The sequence below is a fragment of the Zerene cesonia genome, chromosome 27 (genome assembly GCF_012273895.1).
Source record: "Zerene cesonia ecotype Mississippi chromosome 27, Zerene_cesonia_1.1, whole genome shotgun sequence".
NCBI classification, from domain to species: domain Eukaryota; kingdom Metazoa; phylum Arthropoda; class Insecta; order Lepidoptera; family Pieridae; genus Zerene; species Zerene cesonia.
Window position 1 is genome coordinate 470,723 of NC_052128.1, and position 15,441 is coordinate 486,163.

Here is a 15,441-nt window from a genome sequence, read left to right on the forward strand (position 1 = left end):
GCACTTATTAAAGACGTTTAAATAAAATCTTGTCTTTTTAAAAAACGTCCTTCGGTCCGTCGAAATTTGAGTACGTACAGTATAACTACTGAGTCATCATAGTGGTATCTAAATATTATGGTCACTGTCAACTGCAGACTGATCGACTGATTGACATAGTCATCTATCAACGCACAGCCCAAACCACCGGACGGATCGGGTTTAAATTTGCCATGCAGATGGATGTTATGACGTAGACATCCCCTAAGAAAGGATTTTGCTAATTCTTCCGCCAAGGGTATTAAATAGGGGATTAAAGTTTGTACCATGAAAATCTATTAAATCCGCGTGGGCAAAGCCGCGGGAATAAGCTGGTCATAAAATAAACTCACGCTATCCTGTTTATCCTTAGCGTCCATCGGCACGTGCGATTTGATGAGGTCCGGTTTCGGCTTCTGCGCCGGTTTATCTTTCGGCGCGTTCGCCGGCGCCGTGTGCGCCGACACTGGAATGACATGAATAATTAATTAATATATTCAATGACACAATTGATTCCATCTTTTTATGACACGTCTTCAACTATTACAATAATCGCGTTTTATTTATTATTATTTTTTTTCGTAAAATTTTAAGGATTTCACATTAAAATATTGGTCCTTCGTTACTGAATTTTGAACTTTATCATACAAATTAAAAACGTTCTATACTTGTCACTTTTGTACAGTTAAAAAAGTTATACAGTCCCTAAAAAATCTAATAATTAAATTATTTACAATGACATTGTATCAATATGTTATATACAACAGCTTGTTTATCACATGCCCATTTCTATTATCAAAATGTTAATATATTATGATATTTCCTTTTTTTTTTGAAAATCATTATTTACTGTTAATTATACATTTTGAAAAAAATCTGTACTAATATTATAAAGCTGAAGAGTTTGTTTGTTTGAACGCACTAATAAAATAAAGAGATTAGTATGATCCTGCCTGTGATCAAATTTTTTCTATTCTTTCAAAATTTCTCATTTATAAAGCATTTCAATGCTATAAAACTAAAAATTAAAAATTAAACTACTGGTCCGATTTGAAGAATTCTTTCAGTGTTAGATAGCCCATTTATTGAGGAAGGCTGTAGGCTATTACCAGGGGCGAAGGCGGGACGGACCGGTAGCTATCAATAAAAATGTGAAAGCGGTGCACTCACGCGGCTCCATGCCGGGCGGCTGCAGGCTGAGCAGGCGCGGCGCCAGCGGCTCGGCGCGCAGCCACGCCGCCGCGCGCTGCCAGCCCGCCCACGTCACCAGCGTCGGCGGGAACAGGTCGTCTTGGAACAGCTCGCTCTGGTGGACGACGGTCAGTGTTATTGTTCTATCAGTGCGGTGCGCATACTATATAGCAATGTTATTATCATCGGCCTTCCGTTAGGATTCATTTCATAATCCACCATGCTGGTCAAGTGCGGGTTCGAAACGATGTTTCCTTCACTGTTTCAAGCAGTGGTCATGTGAATAAAGCGAAGATATATTGAATACTTATTGCAATGTATTATAATGTATTTGTGTAATCCTGTATTTGATAATAATAATTTCCTACAAAAATGGTCACCAACACGTCCCTGTCGAGAAGGTATCTATTTAAATTCTAAATTAGTATTAAATGACAACAATTTCATATTAAACACATGAGGAATAACACTGATCGGTCGAACAGCCATGGAGGTATAGAATAACAAAAGGTACAATAAAATATAGTCGAACCTCCTTTTTTTGAGAATCTCGGTAAAAAAAAAAAAAAATTATCTATACAAAATAATGGAATAATAAAGGATTATCGTTCTAAATTGGCTTATGCTGCGGAGATTAATTGTATTTACAGAAATATTCGCAATAAATATAATTGAAAACAGAATATAGAATCAAATCAAAACGCTTTCTTTTTCTAAATTTGCCTATGAACATGATGAAAATACTAAATAAAATTTAACTCACCTTAATCCTAGGCACTGTGAATGACAGAGGCTCCACATTCCCATTTGTCAGTCTAAGAGCTCTCGCGAACTCCACCTGCAAAAAAGTAACCCACTGCATTATTAACATACCTAACTTATACACTTTCATCGACTTTTAACACGCGTCTACTGTATGTTTGTAAGTTAACTGACTACTTTAAGACTCCATTTTGACCTACTATTAACAGACAGATCTAAACTTTGTTCACTTATTAAGGATCGTGAACGATACAATTATTTCATGATTCATACTTTAAAGTTCAATTTTCCTTGTTTCTAAGTACTTACTACTTAGCGCGCACAAGTACAGAAGGCTGTCATAGAGCTCCATAGAGTTCTTTTTTCCATTTCAGAAGAGGGAGTCCAATAAAAAAAAAGCAGTAAAAGAGCTTGTTAACCAGCCACCCACCTTCTCAACAGCGAGCATGTTCTTCTGCAGGAAGGCGATGCCCTGGTGCAGCGTGGGCGCGCGGTGGTGCGACAGCGCGCACAGGTACGGCGCCTCCGAGGTCACCTCGTAGCAGTAGATCGTCGAGTCGCCCTATGACCACCACAATATGACTTTGTTAACGTGAAACGACTTTGAAAGCACTATACACGGGATACCATGTCAGAAACCGGAATGGTAACGAATTGGTCTTTAAAGTCTGACATTAATAACTTCAACGTGAATGTGGGTTCGAATGCAACTGTCATCTCATGCCTCATGATAACTGTCTTCTATTCTTTGACATTTTCTATTATTCGAAAGCTTTTTTATTAAAACTATTATCAAAACTATTTATCATCGATACATAAATTTGATATTTATTTATTTAGAATAGACAAATATAGCGTAAAGGCAGTTTACATTTTTTTTTTCAATCTTTAACACAAAAAATGACGCCATACATGCTATGCATGTTTTTCAGGATAACTCACCTGGCAGTACAAAATAAAAAAAAACAATGTATAAAAACAATACAAATTTTTGGTAACATTAATCCTAATGCCTAATGTACTTTGGACACATTAATATCTATGACATGCTATAGATATTTTGAGAGATTGCAACTCACCCGTCCGGTCAAGAAGAGTGTGCCCGAGTCGTGGTCGATGTGCGTGAGCAGGATGGCGGGCGACACGTCCAGCGAGACCGTGCACACCGGCGCCGCGAGCGAGTCCGCGCGGTACAGCAGTATCTGCCGCTCCGATACCCTGCGCACACATATACACCGATATTATAACTGATCATTTGTGAAATAAGTTACAAACTTACAATAATAAATAATTCAAGTAAAATTTATATAAATAATCTTTTATCGGGCTGACTTTATATTTTAATGGCAAAATTTTGCGAGAGCACGTGCGCGTGTTCCGTATATGTGTGAGTTCCGTATATGTGTGTGCGTGTACGTGCATATGTAGGTAATGCGTATACCTGTCGAACCCGGTGACCACGAGGTGCGTGTCGGCGAGCGCCCACACGACGCGCGCGCCGCGGCTGCCCAGCGCGCCGCCGCCGCTGCGGATCGGCGCCGTGGACACGCGCGGGTTGTACACCTGCCGGGAATATATTTGTTTCAATACGTATTATTTTCGAAGAGATACTATGATATTTTTTATGAATTAAGAGGCGTATATCTTGTCAGCTTTTTATTTTAGCAAAAAGAAATATATTTAGAAAAATCTATTTTGTTATTAGGGACCAATACAATTATAGATGTATTGCCATATTTGCGAATGTTTTTTATTTCATCCCGTTACATCCCGCGAATTTATTTACGTAAACAACACTATAGTGTAATCAAAAAATACTCACCCTAATCAATCCATCCTTACACACGGTAGCCAGATACTCCCCGTACAGGGACCAGTCGAGCGCGAATATCTGGTCCGTGTGGCCCGTGAGCGTGATCTCAGCGGTGGGCACCTCCTTGGCGAGGTCCCACAGCTTCACCGTGAGGTCGTGCGCCGCCGTGGTGAGGAGGTCTGAGGCGGTCGGATGGAATCGTATGATGTAGATCTTGTCCGGGTGCGCTGAGAACGTGCGGTTCGGCTCGTTGGTCGATTCCGTGAGACCTGTGGGGAGAGAGTTCAATATTATGGTATATTGGCTAAATTATTTTTAGGGTTTCTAGTATGTTTCGATATTAACAATTGTATGTGCTCATTATTGGTATATTTAAGTTTGTTATAATTGATAAAAAAAGTTTTATCGCTTTAATATCATTTGATATGCTGGTTTTAATTGTGTACAACACCAGTTTTTAGTTATATCTTTGTTTCTTATTTATATTTATAATTTTTATCTCAAGTGAAACAAATCGAAAATTTGATTTATGTTTTTTTCTTATTCATAATAATAAGTGACAGCACGCACCGCCCTCCGGTATGATCCACTCGCGCACGGCGCCGTCGTCGCAGGCGACCAAGAGGCGCTCCGGGCGGAAGGGGTCGAAGGCGAAGTCCTGCAGCGGCGCCGGGTGCAGCAGCGCGTGCGGGTGCAGCGCCGCGGGGTGCGCGGGCGCGGCGCGCGCCGCCGGCGTGGCGCCCGTGGGCAGCTCCACCACCGCCACGCGCCCGCCGCCGCCGCCCGCGCTCACCGGCACCGCGCACCGCACGCCGTTCGCTGTCGACCGTATTGCCTTGCGTTAAGCTCTATATTCATATCACTGATGGTTGGCAATGCTATGTGAACGGCGGGGTCGCCCTCAGTGGCGCAGCTAGGGGGACATGGGCCCTGGTGCATAAGGAAAGAATCGGGCCCTCCTCCCCTCTTTCCGCCTTCCTCCCCTCTTTCAAAGCTGCGGTTAGAGGGCCCCCTGAGTTCCGGGGCCCTGGTGCACTGCACCACCTGGCCCTATGATAGCTACGCCACTGGTCGCGCCTTATTACCAAGAGAAGAGTCAGAGTCTATGTACAGGCTAGCCGCTTATTTATTAAGTCAATGTGCATTAGCAGCTCGTCTAAGGCGGTCGGGCTGTATGCGCATATATAATTATATTCTCATTATCAACTAAGAGATTTCTATCACCAGATGATACAGTGGTACAGTCTATAATATTCTAATGGCAATAATTAATACAACATTATAAGCGCGGCACCGTTCACTGTGACGTATAACAAGGGATTAATGTATATATTCGGGTGTTAGATTAAGCATGGCACTGCGCAATAGATGCTATTCAATGCAACATGTTGCAATTTATAAAGATCTACATTCATATCCATTGATTGCAAGCTTTCACAGAAACAAACTTTATCATTTTCACGTGATAATACTAAATTCCATTTGTATATACGCGAGATAACCTAGTACCCTGACTGTTTTAAACCTCTATTATAAATCCCATCCTATAACACATTTAGCACAGAAAGGGCAAAACTTAAAGTGGACTTATTTGGATTTCTCTTAAAATACAGATTAGAAGAGCTTATTCTACCGCTTACCACAGAAGCCATGGCACTCTCCCGAGATCTGTCGGCTGATGTTCTTGATATTCTCAATATGTGTCGACTTGTGGCCCGGAGTTCCCTTTAAGTGACGAAACTTTGATACTTTTCCTGCGAGCAGAACATCATTTATTCATAACTAGCTTTTGCTCGTGGCTTCGCACGCTTTAATTGGGAGTAGTTTAATAGATGTTATCAAACATATAAACCTTCCTCTTGAATCACTCTATCTATTTAAAAATACCCATCAAAATCCATTGCGTAGTTTTAAAGCTTTAAGCATACACAGGAACATAGGGACAGAGACAGCGACTTTGTTTTATACTATGTAGTGATAACCCTCTTCTACCTTCCTTAATATTTTTTATCATTTTTAACTCCAATAATTAACATAGTGAAATTATATTTAATATGCAAAAGTAAATAATTTTTTTAAGAAATGAATAATGTAACTTAAATATTATCTTTATAAACTACTCACCGAAAACAGTAGACGTCCGTTTCGTAGTGACATTGGGCACGGACGAGCGTTTCTCTTCTCTGTCGGGGCTTTTGCGCGATTTTAGGGAGTCCCTTCGTCTAAAAATCATGAACATTTGAGTGTAAAACCACTTGAGTGAAAAACAAAATATTGTTTTACACTCAAATAATTGCTTAATTAAAAATGAACGTAAAAGTAAACGTAATGTAATTTTATATTATAGGGTGATTGGGTATACAACAATCAGACAATAAAAATTATAATATGTTCTAAACATATCAGTAATTAAAATATTTACATCAACAGTGAATGACAAGTCTTAGTATAGTTGAATTTAGTAAGGCGATTTCGTAACCGCGAAGCTCAAATTACTTCTGAAAATTTATACAATATATTACATGAATCGTTTCTGAACGCATTTTACAGAATCTCTAGTGATTAATTGCGAAACGAATATTTTAGTTCAGTCAGCAATCTTATCCTGCTACATCTTACGATTGCCTATACACTGTACAGTGTACAATAGTACTACTAAATGAAATAACTCTAATACAACCTAAAGCATTCTATCAATCGTGGATTCCTCATTCACTCATCCTACACACACACCACAACACTTTACCTGATCATTCTAATCTCAAACTGACCAAAGAAACCGATATTTTTAACGGTATCTTTTTAAAGGAGTTTATTATAAAAAAAAACAGTAGCAGTCGTGGACTGCCGATAGAAGTGAAAACGGAACTATTAAGTTGAGAGTAATTAAAACTATATGCAAAAATTGTATGAATTTTTTTATGTTTTATTTATTAGTTACATATGATGGGTTAAACAAATCATGAACAAAATATAAATACAAAGTGGTTGAAAAAATAATTAATATATAATTATCTTAATTATACATAGTATTTATATTTACACGAATTTCAATGAATTCAAGTTGCTACTGCGCGTGTATATACTATTATCATTAGCATGTCGGTGACGCGAACCGAGGATTTTACCCTCTACCAAAACGCTCAATTCGCCTAAAGAAGTTTTCACTTCAAAAAAATAACCCATAATACTTACAACACACATACAGACACACAACACACACACACACACACACACATACATACAGAGGGAGTACATGACATGACTTACCTCAGCGGCGCGGGCGAGAGCGGCGCCTCCGCGTCGGGCGCGGCGCTCACCGAGCGCACCTCGTACGCGCGCCGCCGGTCCGCTATCGACTTCACGCCGCTGCAGCGTGCGATACAATGGTTTATATAATAGTTAATATACCACATTTACACTACGTATTTTATCATTCGATCTAGTGCGCGATAAAACTTAAGACGAAGTAGTTAAACAAATTATTAAAAAAGATATATTTTCAATCAAATGCAACACCATAACAAAAACAAAAATAAAAGTAAACACTTGGCGGGACTCGAGATCGTTTCACGCTTACACGCTTGGGTTAGCTTGCAACGGGGAAGATACCAATCGAAAGGGGGGAAATCGGGGGGGGTAAACAAATAATCCCCCTCCCCCCTCAGAATATAAAACTTCTATGTATAATGAAACACGCATAGGGCTGTATATAAATTATAAGATTATAAAAATCTATATTTTATCGAATAAATAGTACAATAAATAATTCCATAGGCATAAGTACTCACTCAGTGGTCTCGAACATTTTCCTCCTATCAGCGGTGCTCGGTGTTTTGGGGATGTAGCCGGAGTCCGAACTGTTGACCTCCTCCTCCACGCTCGTGTCTGACTTGCCGTTCGTGTACTCTTCTGGAATTATTGTGTGAATTCAGATAATCATTGAATTATAAATAAAATAATATCTAATAGTCTATAGATAAGCGACGATTATTATTGCTTATTGCTATTTTCATCTTACTTCAAAAAAAGAGGAGGTCTTTATATTCCAGGACAAAGTGAGTGTAAATTACCTTTAGGAGCCACTTCCACATCGCTGGTGGGAGACAGAGATTTCTCCTTGTCCTCGTCTTTAGGCGTCGGCGCTGACGTCACTGGCATCGAACCAGATACAGGTGAAGTCGCTGCAATTTAATGAATTATTATTTAGAAATATTTCATCACTAATATAATAAAAAGGAAACACTTTGTTAGTGTGCATGTTTGTAATGCTTTCACATAAAACTACTGGACAGATTTCAATAATTTTTACACCATGACAAAAACTGTATTATCTGTACTTCTCACTAATACTTAACCTACCTTTACGTACCACGGGCGCAACTGGAGCGAATTGCTAGTTCAAAATAATAGGTTAAAAATTTCGGAGTCTAGTACATATACATATGCAATTTTTTTGTTACCAGGCGACCAGAAACCCAAGCGGAGTGAAGTAAACAATAAGCTATATTCACCATTATCGCTCTTGACCCCCGGCACGGCGGGGACCGAGAACACTTTGTCGAAGGAAAACTCTTCGCTGCCGGCGGACGCGGAGAATGGCTTCGGGCCGAGACGTGGCTGAAATATTTCCAGTATATAATATTATGTAAAAATTAGTATTTAAATCGTATAAATGTAAAAGTTAAAACCCGTTTAACTAACTGTAAGTCCTTCGTTAGAACCAGTTTTAAATAGGAGAAACGCTTTAAAAACTAGAGTATAGTGTATTTTCCAAACAAAACGTCTTTTACACTATTATTTCGATATACCATCTTTATTTAGATTACGTGTAACAGAAGCATTCAGTCAAAACTAGTACTACCTGGATAAACGACTTCGTTGTAACGAAATTCTGGTTTAATTTTAAACATATGTAATGCAGTATGTAGTATACAGAAAACTTTTATACAAGAATAACAAGTAACTTTAAATGCCTACAAGCTTATACAAGTTTAAAAAGTAAAGAGCAAAAAATAAATAAAACGCCGTGTCTAATTACAAACAATTTATCTTATGCAAAACAAACCACGTGCATATATGGTAAGGCAACAAAACATCGGTGATAAATATTTAGCATTGTAATAAAAAAAAATGTGTAGCATTCAGACAAATGTAGAGTGGCGGAGTAATTTCAGAAGCGTTCATTTTTCTATAAATAACATGTTATATTTTATTTCGAGAGATTTATTCCACTGTAAAGGTACTAAAGTTTTAAATGCAACAATAATTTTTTGAACATTAAACACACATTTTCCACAACAAAAGGTCCCCAATGTTTCTGGGGAGATACGTCTAAAATGACCAAATGACAACATTTGCCTCTCAATGACAAAAACAATCACGTCAATCTTTTGAAAACCCACGGCGTTATCCCGCAACAAAACCAAAGTCTATAATCTAAATATTAAGTCGAATTTAGAATCTTCACAGTCGGAAATGGAGCTGGCGGGAAGCCTGAGCGCTACCACCGCCTATAAACATTTAGAGGGGCATAAGGTCCATTGCAGACCTTACGCCTCTACAAATGGATTGCCGACTTTTGGAAAGGGATAAAGAAAGGATTGGCGAAAAGAATAAAAGAAAGGACTGGGAAGGGTAAAGACAGGGCTATAGGCCACCGGCTCCCCCACTCACTGGACGAAACACAGCAGTATGCTATTTCACGATGGTCTTCTGTGGGTGTGTGGTACTTCCCCGGTGCGAGCTGACCCAATTCATGCCGAAGCGTGCTCGACTACCACATACAAAGCTTCTTCTTAGGAACGTTGGTAAAAGCGAAAAAAGCTCAAGCCTCAAACATGCCTCCAGATAAAATAAAAAAGAACATGTAACATACAATGTGTAAAGAAAAAAAATCACATTCTAATAATGTGTATAAAATAAAACAACACGCACACTCCACTCTAATACCTTATAACCCGATACAGGCATCGCAGTAGTCCTGGGCTTAGGTTTCGGCGCCTCGAGGTCATCGCTCGCAGATCCAGCTTCCGAAATGGACGATCTGGGCAATGGCTTCGGTACCTGAATGCCATTGATCAAACTGTTACTCCTGGAAAGCGTTTCACTAGAATCCGAATCGGTCTTTTCCAGACTCTGAGCTTTTTCCATTTCATAGTCTTTCTTCTCATCGCACCCATTATCTGTTATCTTCTTGTGGAATCCGTTTTCTTTTGTGTACTCTTTGGGTTCAACTTTTTGTTTCTCCATGCCTTTTATCATATCTTTAACGTTAATAAAATCAATTCTATCTTCTTCTTTCTCAGGTGTTTGTATAGTCTGTGGTTTAGGTGCTGACTTAACTTCCGTTGTAGTTGTGACAACTTTAGTGTCACCTTTCTTCGGAACCGGCATTGCTAGTATATTCTTGACCAGTTCTTCTAAATTCCCCCGATGTACCTGTAAGGGTTTATTTTATGTACTCATAGCTTTAATCTGTCGCAATGAGCATGCAGACAGCACTTAAATAATAAAAATAAAACAGCATATAATCTATAAGCTTAAAAAATAAAAATAAACAAAAAACATTACTTACTCAACTAAATCGCCCAAATTAAACCACTAACTACGGGACACTACGAAATAAAGGAGAATACTAAAAGCGCACACCAAAATAATATCACAACTGAAAATCACACAAAACAAAAAATCAAAATAACCCCGTAATGCACTTTAGTTTAGTATCATAATAAGTAAATAAGAACCAATATAATTTGCAACCGTAACTCATTGCAAATACGTGTAAATAAGGGAATAACTAATTGGTTAGTAAATTAAAATTCCTTATAGTAACATTATAATCTAAAACAACTACGTTATTTTAATTTATAACCCTTCGTATATTATTATATTGCCTATAACATAACCTCAATTTGATACATACATTTTTCTTATTTTTTTTTAGAAACCCTAAAATTAGTAGATGTTTAATAGGAAACTCATAAATTGACTACGACTTCTTTTTAAATTGTTGATGTTTGTTCCATGAGTTCCAACAAGCCAATTCCAATATCTATTATCACCCAAAACAACCGACAAATTCAATCTATCAACATACCTGGGTAGAGTTGTTAGCGTCCGGATGCAAGGATATATTGGGTACTGGATAGTCCAGCTTGTCGAGCCACATCGGTGCGCTGAGGTAGGTGACTGCGCCGCTCGTGTCCGGGTACAGGTCCGCGTGGTAGTCGCGGTAGCTCTGGAAATAAACATCCCATTTTACCAAAGAGATTACTAATGAGCAATATAGCCGCCTTTTGTACAATATAAATCACTCTCTTATAGCAACTTATATGCCAATTGGTATTGTACAGTATATTGATCTATAAATGAATATATAGAAAGTAAAATTAAAACCAATTTGAGCAAAAAACTTTTTTTTATTTTTCAGCTTTTTTCAAGAAACAAACCTTTCTCGGCACTTGGTACATGATGGGTACGACGGAGGAGCCGGCGAGCTGCAGCACGCGGTTCACCTCGCCCTCCATCACGCGCAGCGCCCGCTTGGGCACCAGGCAGGCGCCTTTCGTCTGCTCACCTGGTGAATTTGTGTTTAAACTCATCAGATAATTAGTTGTACTTTGTAAAATAGACAGGAAAGAAAACTCTCTCTCCCTCTTTTCTCTCATCATACATCTTCCTTAAAGGCCGGCTTAACAATCTCCATACTGTTTGTATTGTGGATGCAAGTTGATAAGCAGACGATTCTGCTCGATTGTTTGCTTTTTACACAAACAATTTTTTTTTTGCAGGATGTTTGGGGCAATAAATGTTACTGATTACGATAAAAAAAAGTTCTCCAAGATCGATCAAGGACTGGAGTACCCAACCGTAATTCATTACTAATACATATCAATAATTAAATAACACTCAACATGACGTGAGAAATTTATGCAAAAACAAATATCCCGCTTTTACATACACGAAAAAAATTTCAACTGCTTTATTTTCTTGTTCAATGTGAGAGTGAATTTTTCATAAACATAGATGAAACATTTCACTTCAAAGACTTGCCTGACGAAAATAGAACAAAGTTAAAAAATAAATTCGGAACGACAATCGTACAATGCGCCAACGAAAAAAATAAATAAATGAGAAATTATGAAGTATGTTTTAATGCCCTCCTTCCTTCCCATTACTAAGTACAAATTACATAATAAAAATTTATAAAAAAAATCAATTTTTTTCTGATTTAACTATTTTCAATTATATTATAATCAATAAAAAAAAAATTAACATAAACTATGTTATTAACCAACCCGAATGCCGTAACCCCTCAATCAAGTACGGCTCCTTATCAGTCAATTCCATATACAGTATCGTTGTATCGCCCTTCCCAGCGAGGAACAGCATATTGGTGTCCGGATCGAACAGTGGCATCAGCACTCCCGTGGAGCAGTCGAGCTCGAGGGTCTTCTGCGTTTGAGACAGGTTGCGAATATCGCGGATCATTATTTGACGGAGACGCGCTGAATCGAAACCTGCGATAGGAGATACAATTTAAATCACACTTGGAATTGTAATAATTATACAAATACATATAGCTGAAGAGTTGTTGAACGCGGTAATGTAAGGAACAGAGATAATTTTGAGACCCGAGAAAGAACATAGAATAGTTCTTATTACGGAAATCTCACGACAACGGGAACGATGCGGCCAATACCCCGCATCTGTCTACCTTGTCTCTACAAATTATAAAGTAAAGTCGCTTCCCGCATCTATCACTATGTATGCATGCTTAGATCTTTAAAATAACTCAACGGATTTTGATGGGTTTATTTTAATTGATAGTGATGCATGGGGAAGGTTTATACGTTAATTCAGAATTTAACGTGGGCGGAAAGCTTGTTTATTCATAAAATGGAACGCTATTTATATGCATGCAATTTTATTTTATTCGCGCTAAATGTCACATTGCGGAAATGTGGTCGCAATAACTTCCGATTTGCATTTATATCCATGACAGAGCTATAGTAATTAGGAAATTTACTATTTAAATTAAAAAATACATAGACAAATATTGCAAGAAATGGGGATGTCTATAAATTATTCATGGAAATAAACCAATAAATTACAAATTTATGCGAATGTAGAATACTAAAACCTCACCTGTAGTAAGTATCCTATCTGTATCACCGAGCCACACGAGCCGACTATCCTTGATATTCTGATGGCTGTTCGCCACATTGAGCACGGGCGAGTCGACACGAGGGTCCAGCACTCGCACCTTCTTATCCTTGCAGGAGGTGGCCACCAGCTTGCCGTCCTTCTTCCATGATGTCGACTGTATCACTTCTGTGTGGTCTTTGTTTACTATTAAAAAAAATATATCGTTAAAAGTATTAAGGGATTAATTAACAAATTTATAAATATTCACAAAAGTTGAGTAAATAAAATTAATAATTATTCTTAGGCATTTTGCACAATGCAATATCCAAACCCGTGATAAAGAGTAACAACAATTATTGTTTACAGTGAAATGTTAAATGGGTTATTATTAAAGGAAAACTTAAAAAAGAAGAATTGTTTACATTAATAATAGGTAAATAAAAATGCTATATGTTAACTTAGGTAAAACAAAACATGAGCTCATATATATATATTATGTCATCCCAAATTTTCCTGATACTACACACAATAAAAATTATAACCTACCAAAAGCCTCCTTCTGCTTCGTTAAGTCCCACAATGCAAGTTCATGTCCAGACGCGACATGAATCAAGCCATCAGCAACAGGGTGAAAGCCAACATTCTCCACTCTGCGTTGCTTTTGGGACAGAGTACATTCGGGTGTGGAGAGAGACTCCTTGAGACCCTCTGGTGGAATATGCCATACTTTTACCTGTAAGATTAAATTTCGTATAAATATGTAGTGATTTAATAGAACGTATGATAAGTTTACACTTGTATCAACAAACACAATTTTAACAGACCACAAATTCAATGAAAATGTAATTGCAACAAATGTAACAAGTCTACTGGATAAAATAAAAAGCTTTACAATATTTCTTTACATGGTGCATTTTTATTTGTCAATCATTTGAATTAAACCCATAAATAGTCAGGAATTAATTGCCTATCTTCATAACAATAAATACAGCAGGATGTGACATTGCGTTAACATGTTTAATCTTATTAAAATATTGGATTATTGAATCAATGTTTAAACAAATTGTCATATATATGTATCGATGGATATTGCAAGTACTGTCTATATCTTATCTATTCAACAAAAATAGAATTGAGTATATTTCCCGTGAAAGAGAGATTACAGGAAAAGTTTTGATAAACAATGTTGGACCAACATCTTTTATTAGTTTTGATTTTAATTACCTTTAGAATGGTTTATGTATGAATTTACATATATATGCTTAGTGAATATCATATGTTGACAAGCTATATTTATTGATTTTACTATATTTAAAGGTTTACAAATATTCTTAGACCTTTTAGTGTCACTAAATAAAGTTATTAATGAAAACATTATTTTAGTAAAAATACACAACACAATTTTATATTAAAAGACAATATTTTATCAAATTCTTTTCTTTTTTTTTCTGGAATGAGGACTATTATTTACACAGTAGCCACAATCCTAAACATTTTTTCTTAGCTTATCTGTTTAAAAATAAAAATACTCATAAGAATTCATAGTTGAATATGAATTAAATAATTAAAAGAATAATACTAAATTGTTTCTGAAAGGAATCATGATTTGATCACTCATTATCAAAGCAAGATTGAAAATTCTCAAACAACAAAGTTTAGCAGCACTCAAAGCTATTAGAAAGGTGAAAACACTTTCAATGCTTCAGTCCACATATAGGTTAACGAAAATTGAACATATACCAAATACAATTACTATGTACTGATTTTGCAGCTCAATCTAAGTGTTGTTTATCATAAACATAGTAATAAAAATAGAACAAATATTAATATCAAAGGCTTATGCCTTAGTTCAGTAGTGTCATTTAAAGGCCATTAAATTGGCTTAATGATTAAATAATAATTGTATTAGGAAAGATAAAAGATAGAAGCAAAATCAAGACAATATCAAAGTTATCTATAATACAGTAATTTATAAGTGTGTTCTACTACTAATAATGTTATACTACTTATTAAGGTATACAACTACACTAACACAACCGCAATATTTAAGTCCAGGTTGCTTTATTGAACAATTTCACTATCCACACCAAAATTATGGCTTAAAAACTCACCAAAGAATCCTGTGAGCCAGTGAGCAGCAGGCCGTCGTGGAATGGTGAAAAATCCATATCGGTAATTGTATCAGAATGAGCATGCAACAGTGGCATAGTCTTGCTCTTCCTGCCACAGTCATCCAGAGGTAGCACAGCCATGCTGGAGCCTACATGCTCCCAGTTGAACGCCATAAACGCTGCCGACGCACATATATTGTTCCCATAAGTCTGATACGAGCCCACACATATATCTCTAATGCATGCTTCGGGCTTCGGCACGATTGGTGCCGCATTTTTATACTTAGAGGCTTTAAAACGCCAAGCCATTTTATGCCAATAAAATGTTTCAGTCTTTTAATTTGGAATGTTACAGCCTTAGGTGGTGTACCTAAAAAATAAAGACAAAGGTAACAG

General features: G+C 37.2%; 1 protein-coding gene across 2 annotated transcripts in view; it reads right to left on the reverse strand.

The window, feature by feature from the left end:
• LOC119837359 (coronin-7) overlaps positions 1 to 15,441 on the reverse strand; it is an 18,075-nt gene that overhangs the window by 1,491 nt on the left and 1,143 nt on the right. Inside the window, exons 2-22 of one of the 2 annotated variants that reach the window (XM_038362921.1) lie at positions 15,046 to 15,415; positions 13,481 to 13,667; positions 12,935 to 13,138; positions 12,085 to 12,306; positions 11,236 to 11,363; positions 10,884 to 11,024; positions 9,737 to 10,225; positions 8,299 to 8,404; positions 7,858 to 7,968; positions 7,576 to 7,696; positions 7,055 to 7,153; positions 5,909 to 6,006; positions 5,425 to 5,538; positions 4,355 to 4,603; positions 3,794 to 4,053; positions 3,413 to 3,534; positions 3,051 to 3,189; positions 2,402 to 2,533; positions 1,973 to 2,047; positions 1,189 to 1,324; positions 372 to 484 (exon numbers count right to left, since the gene is read on the reverse strand). In XM_038362921.1, coding sequence (XP_038218849.1) covers positions 372 to 484; positions 1,189 to 1,324; positions 1,973 to 2,047; positions 2,402 to 2,533; positions 3,051 to 3,189; positions 3,413 to 3,534; positions 3,794 to 4,053; positions 4,355 to 4,603; positions 5,425 to 5,538; positions 5,909 to 6,006; positions 7,055 to 7,153; positions 7,576 to 7,696; positions 7,858 to 7,968; positions 8,299 to 8,404; positions 9,737 to 10,225; positions 10,884 to 11,024; positions 11,236 to 11,363; positions 12,085 to 12,306; positions 12,935 to 13,138; positions 13,481 to 13,667; positions 15,046 to 15,354 — 3,555 coding nt within the window. In that variant the 5' untranslated portion in view covers positions 15,355 to 15,415. Of the gene's footprint in view, positions 1 to 371; positions 485 to 1,188; positions 1,325 to 1,972; positions 2,048 to 2,401; positions 2,534 to 3,050; positions 3,190 to 3,412; positions 3,535 to 3,793; positions 4,054 to 4,354; positions 4,604 to 5,424; positions 5,539 to 5,908; positions 6,007 to 7,054; positions 7,154 to 7,575; positions 7,697 to 7,857; positions 7,969 to 8,298; positions 8,405 to 9,736; positions 10,226 to 10,883; positions 11,025 to 11,235; positions 11,364 to 12,084; positions 12,307 to 12,934; positions 13,139 to 13,480; positions 13,668 to 15,045; positions 15,416 to 15,441 lie in introns of those variants that run through there. The other variant, XM_038362922.1, reaches the window with a different exon arrangement.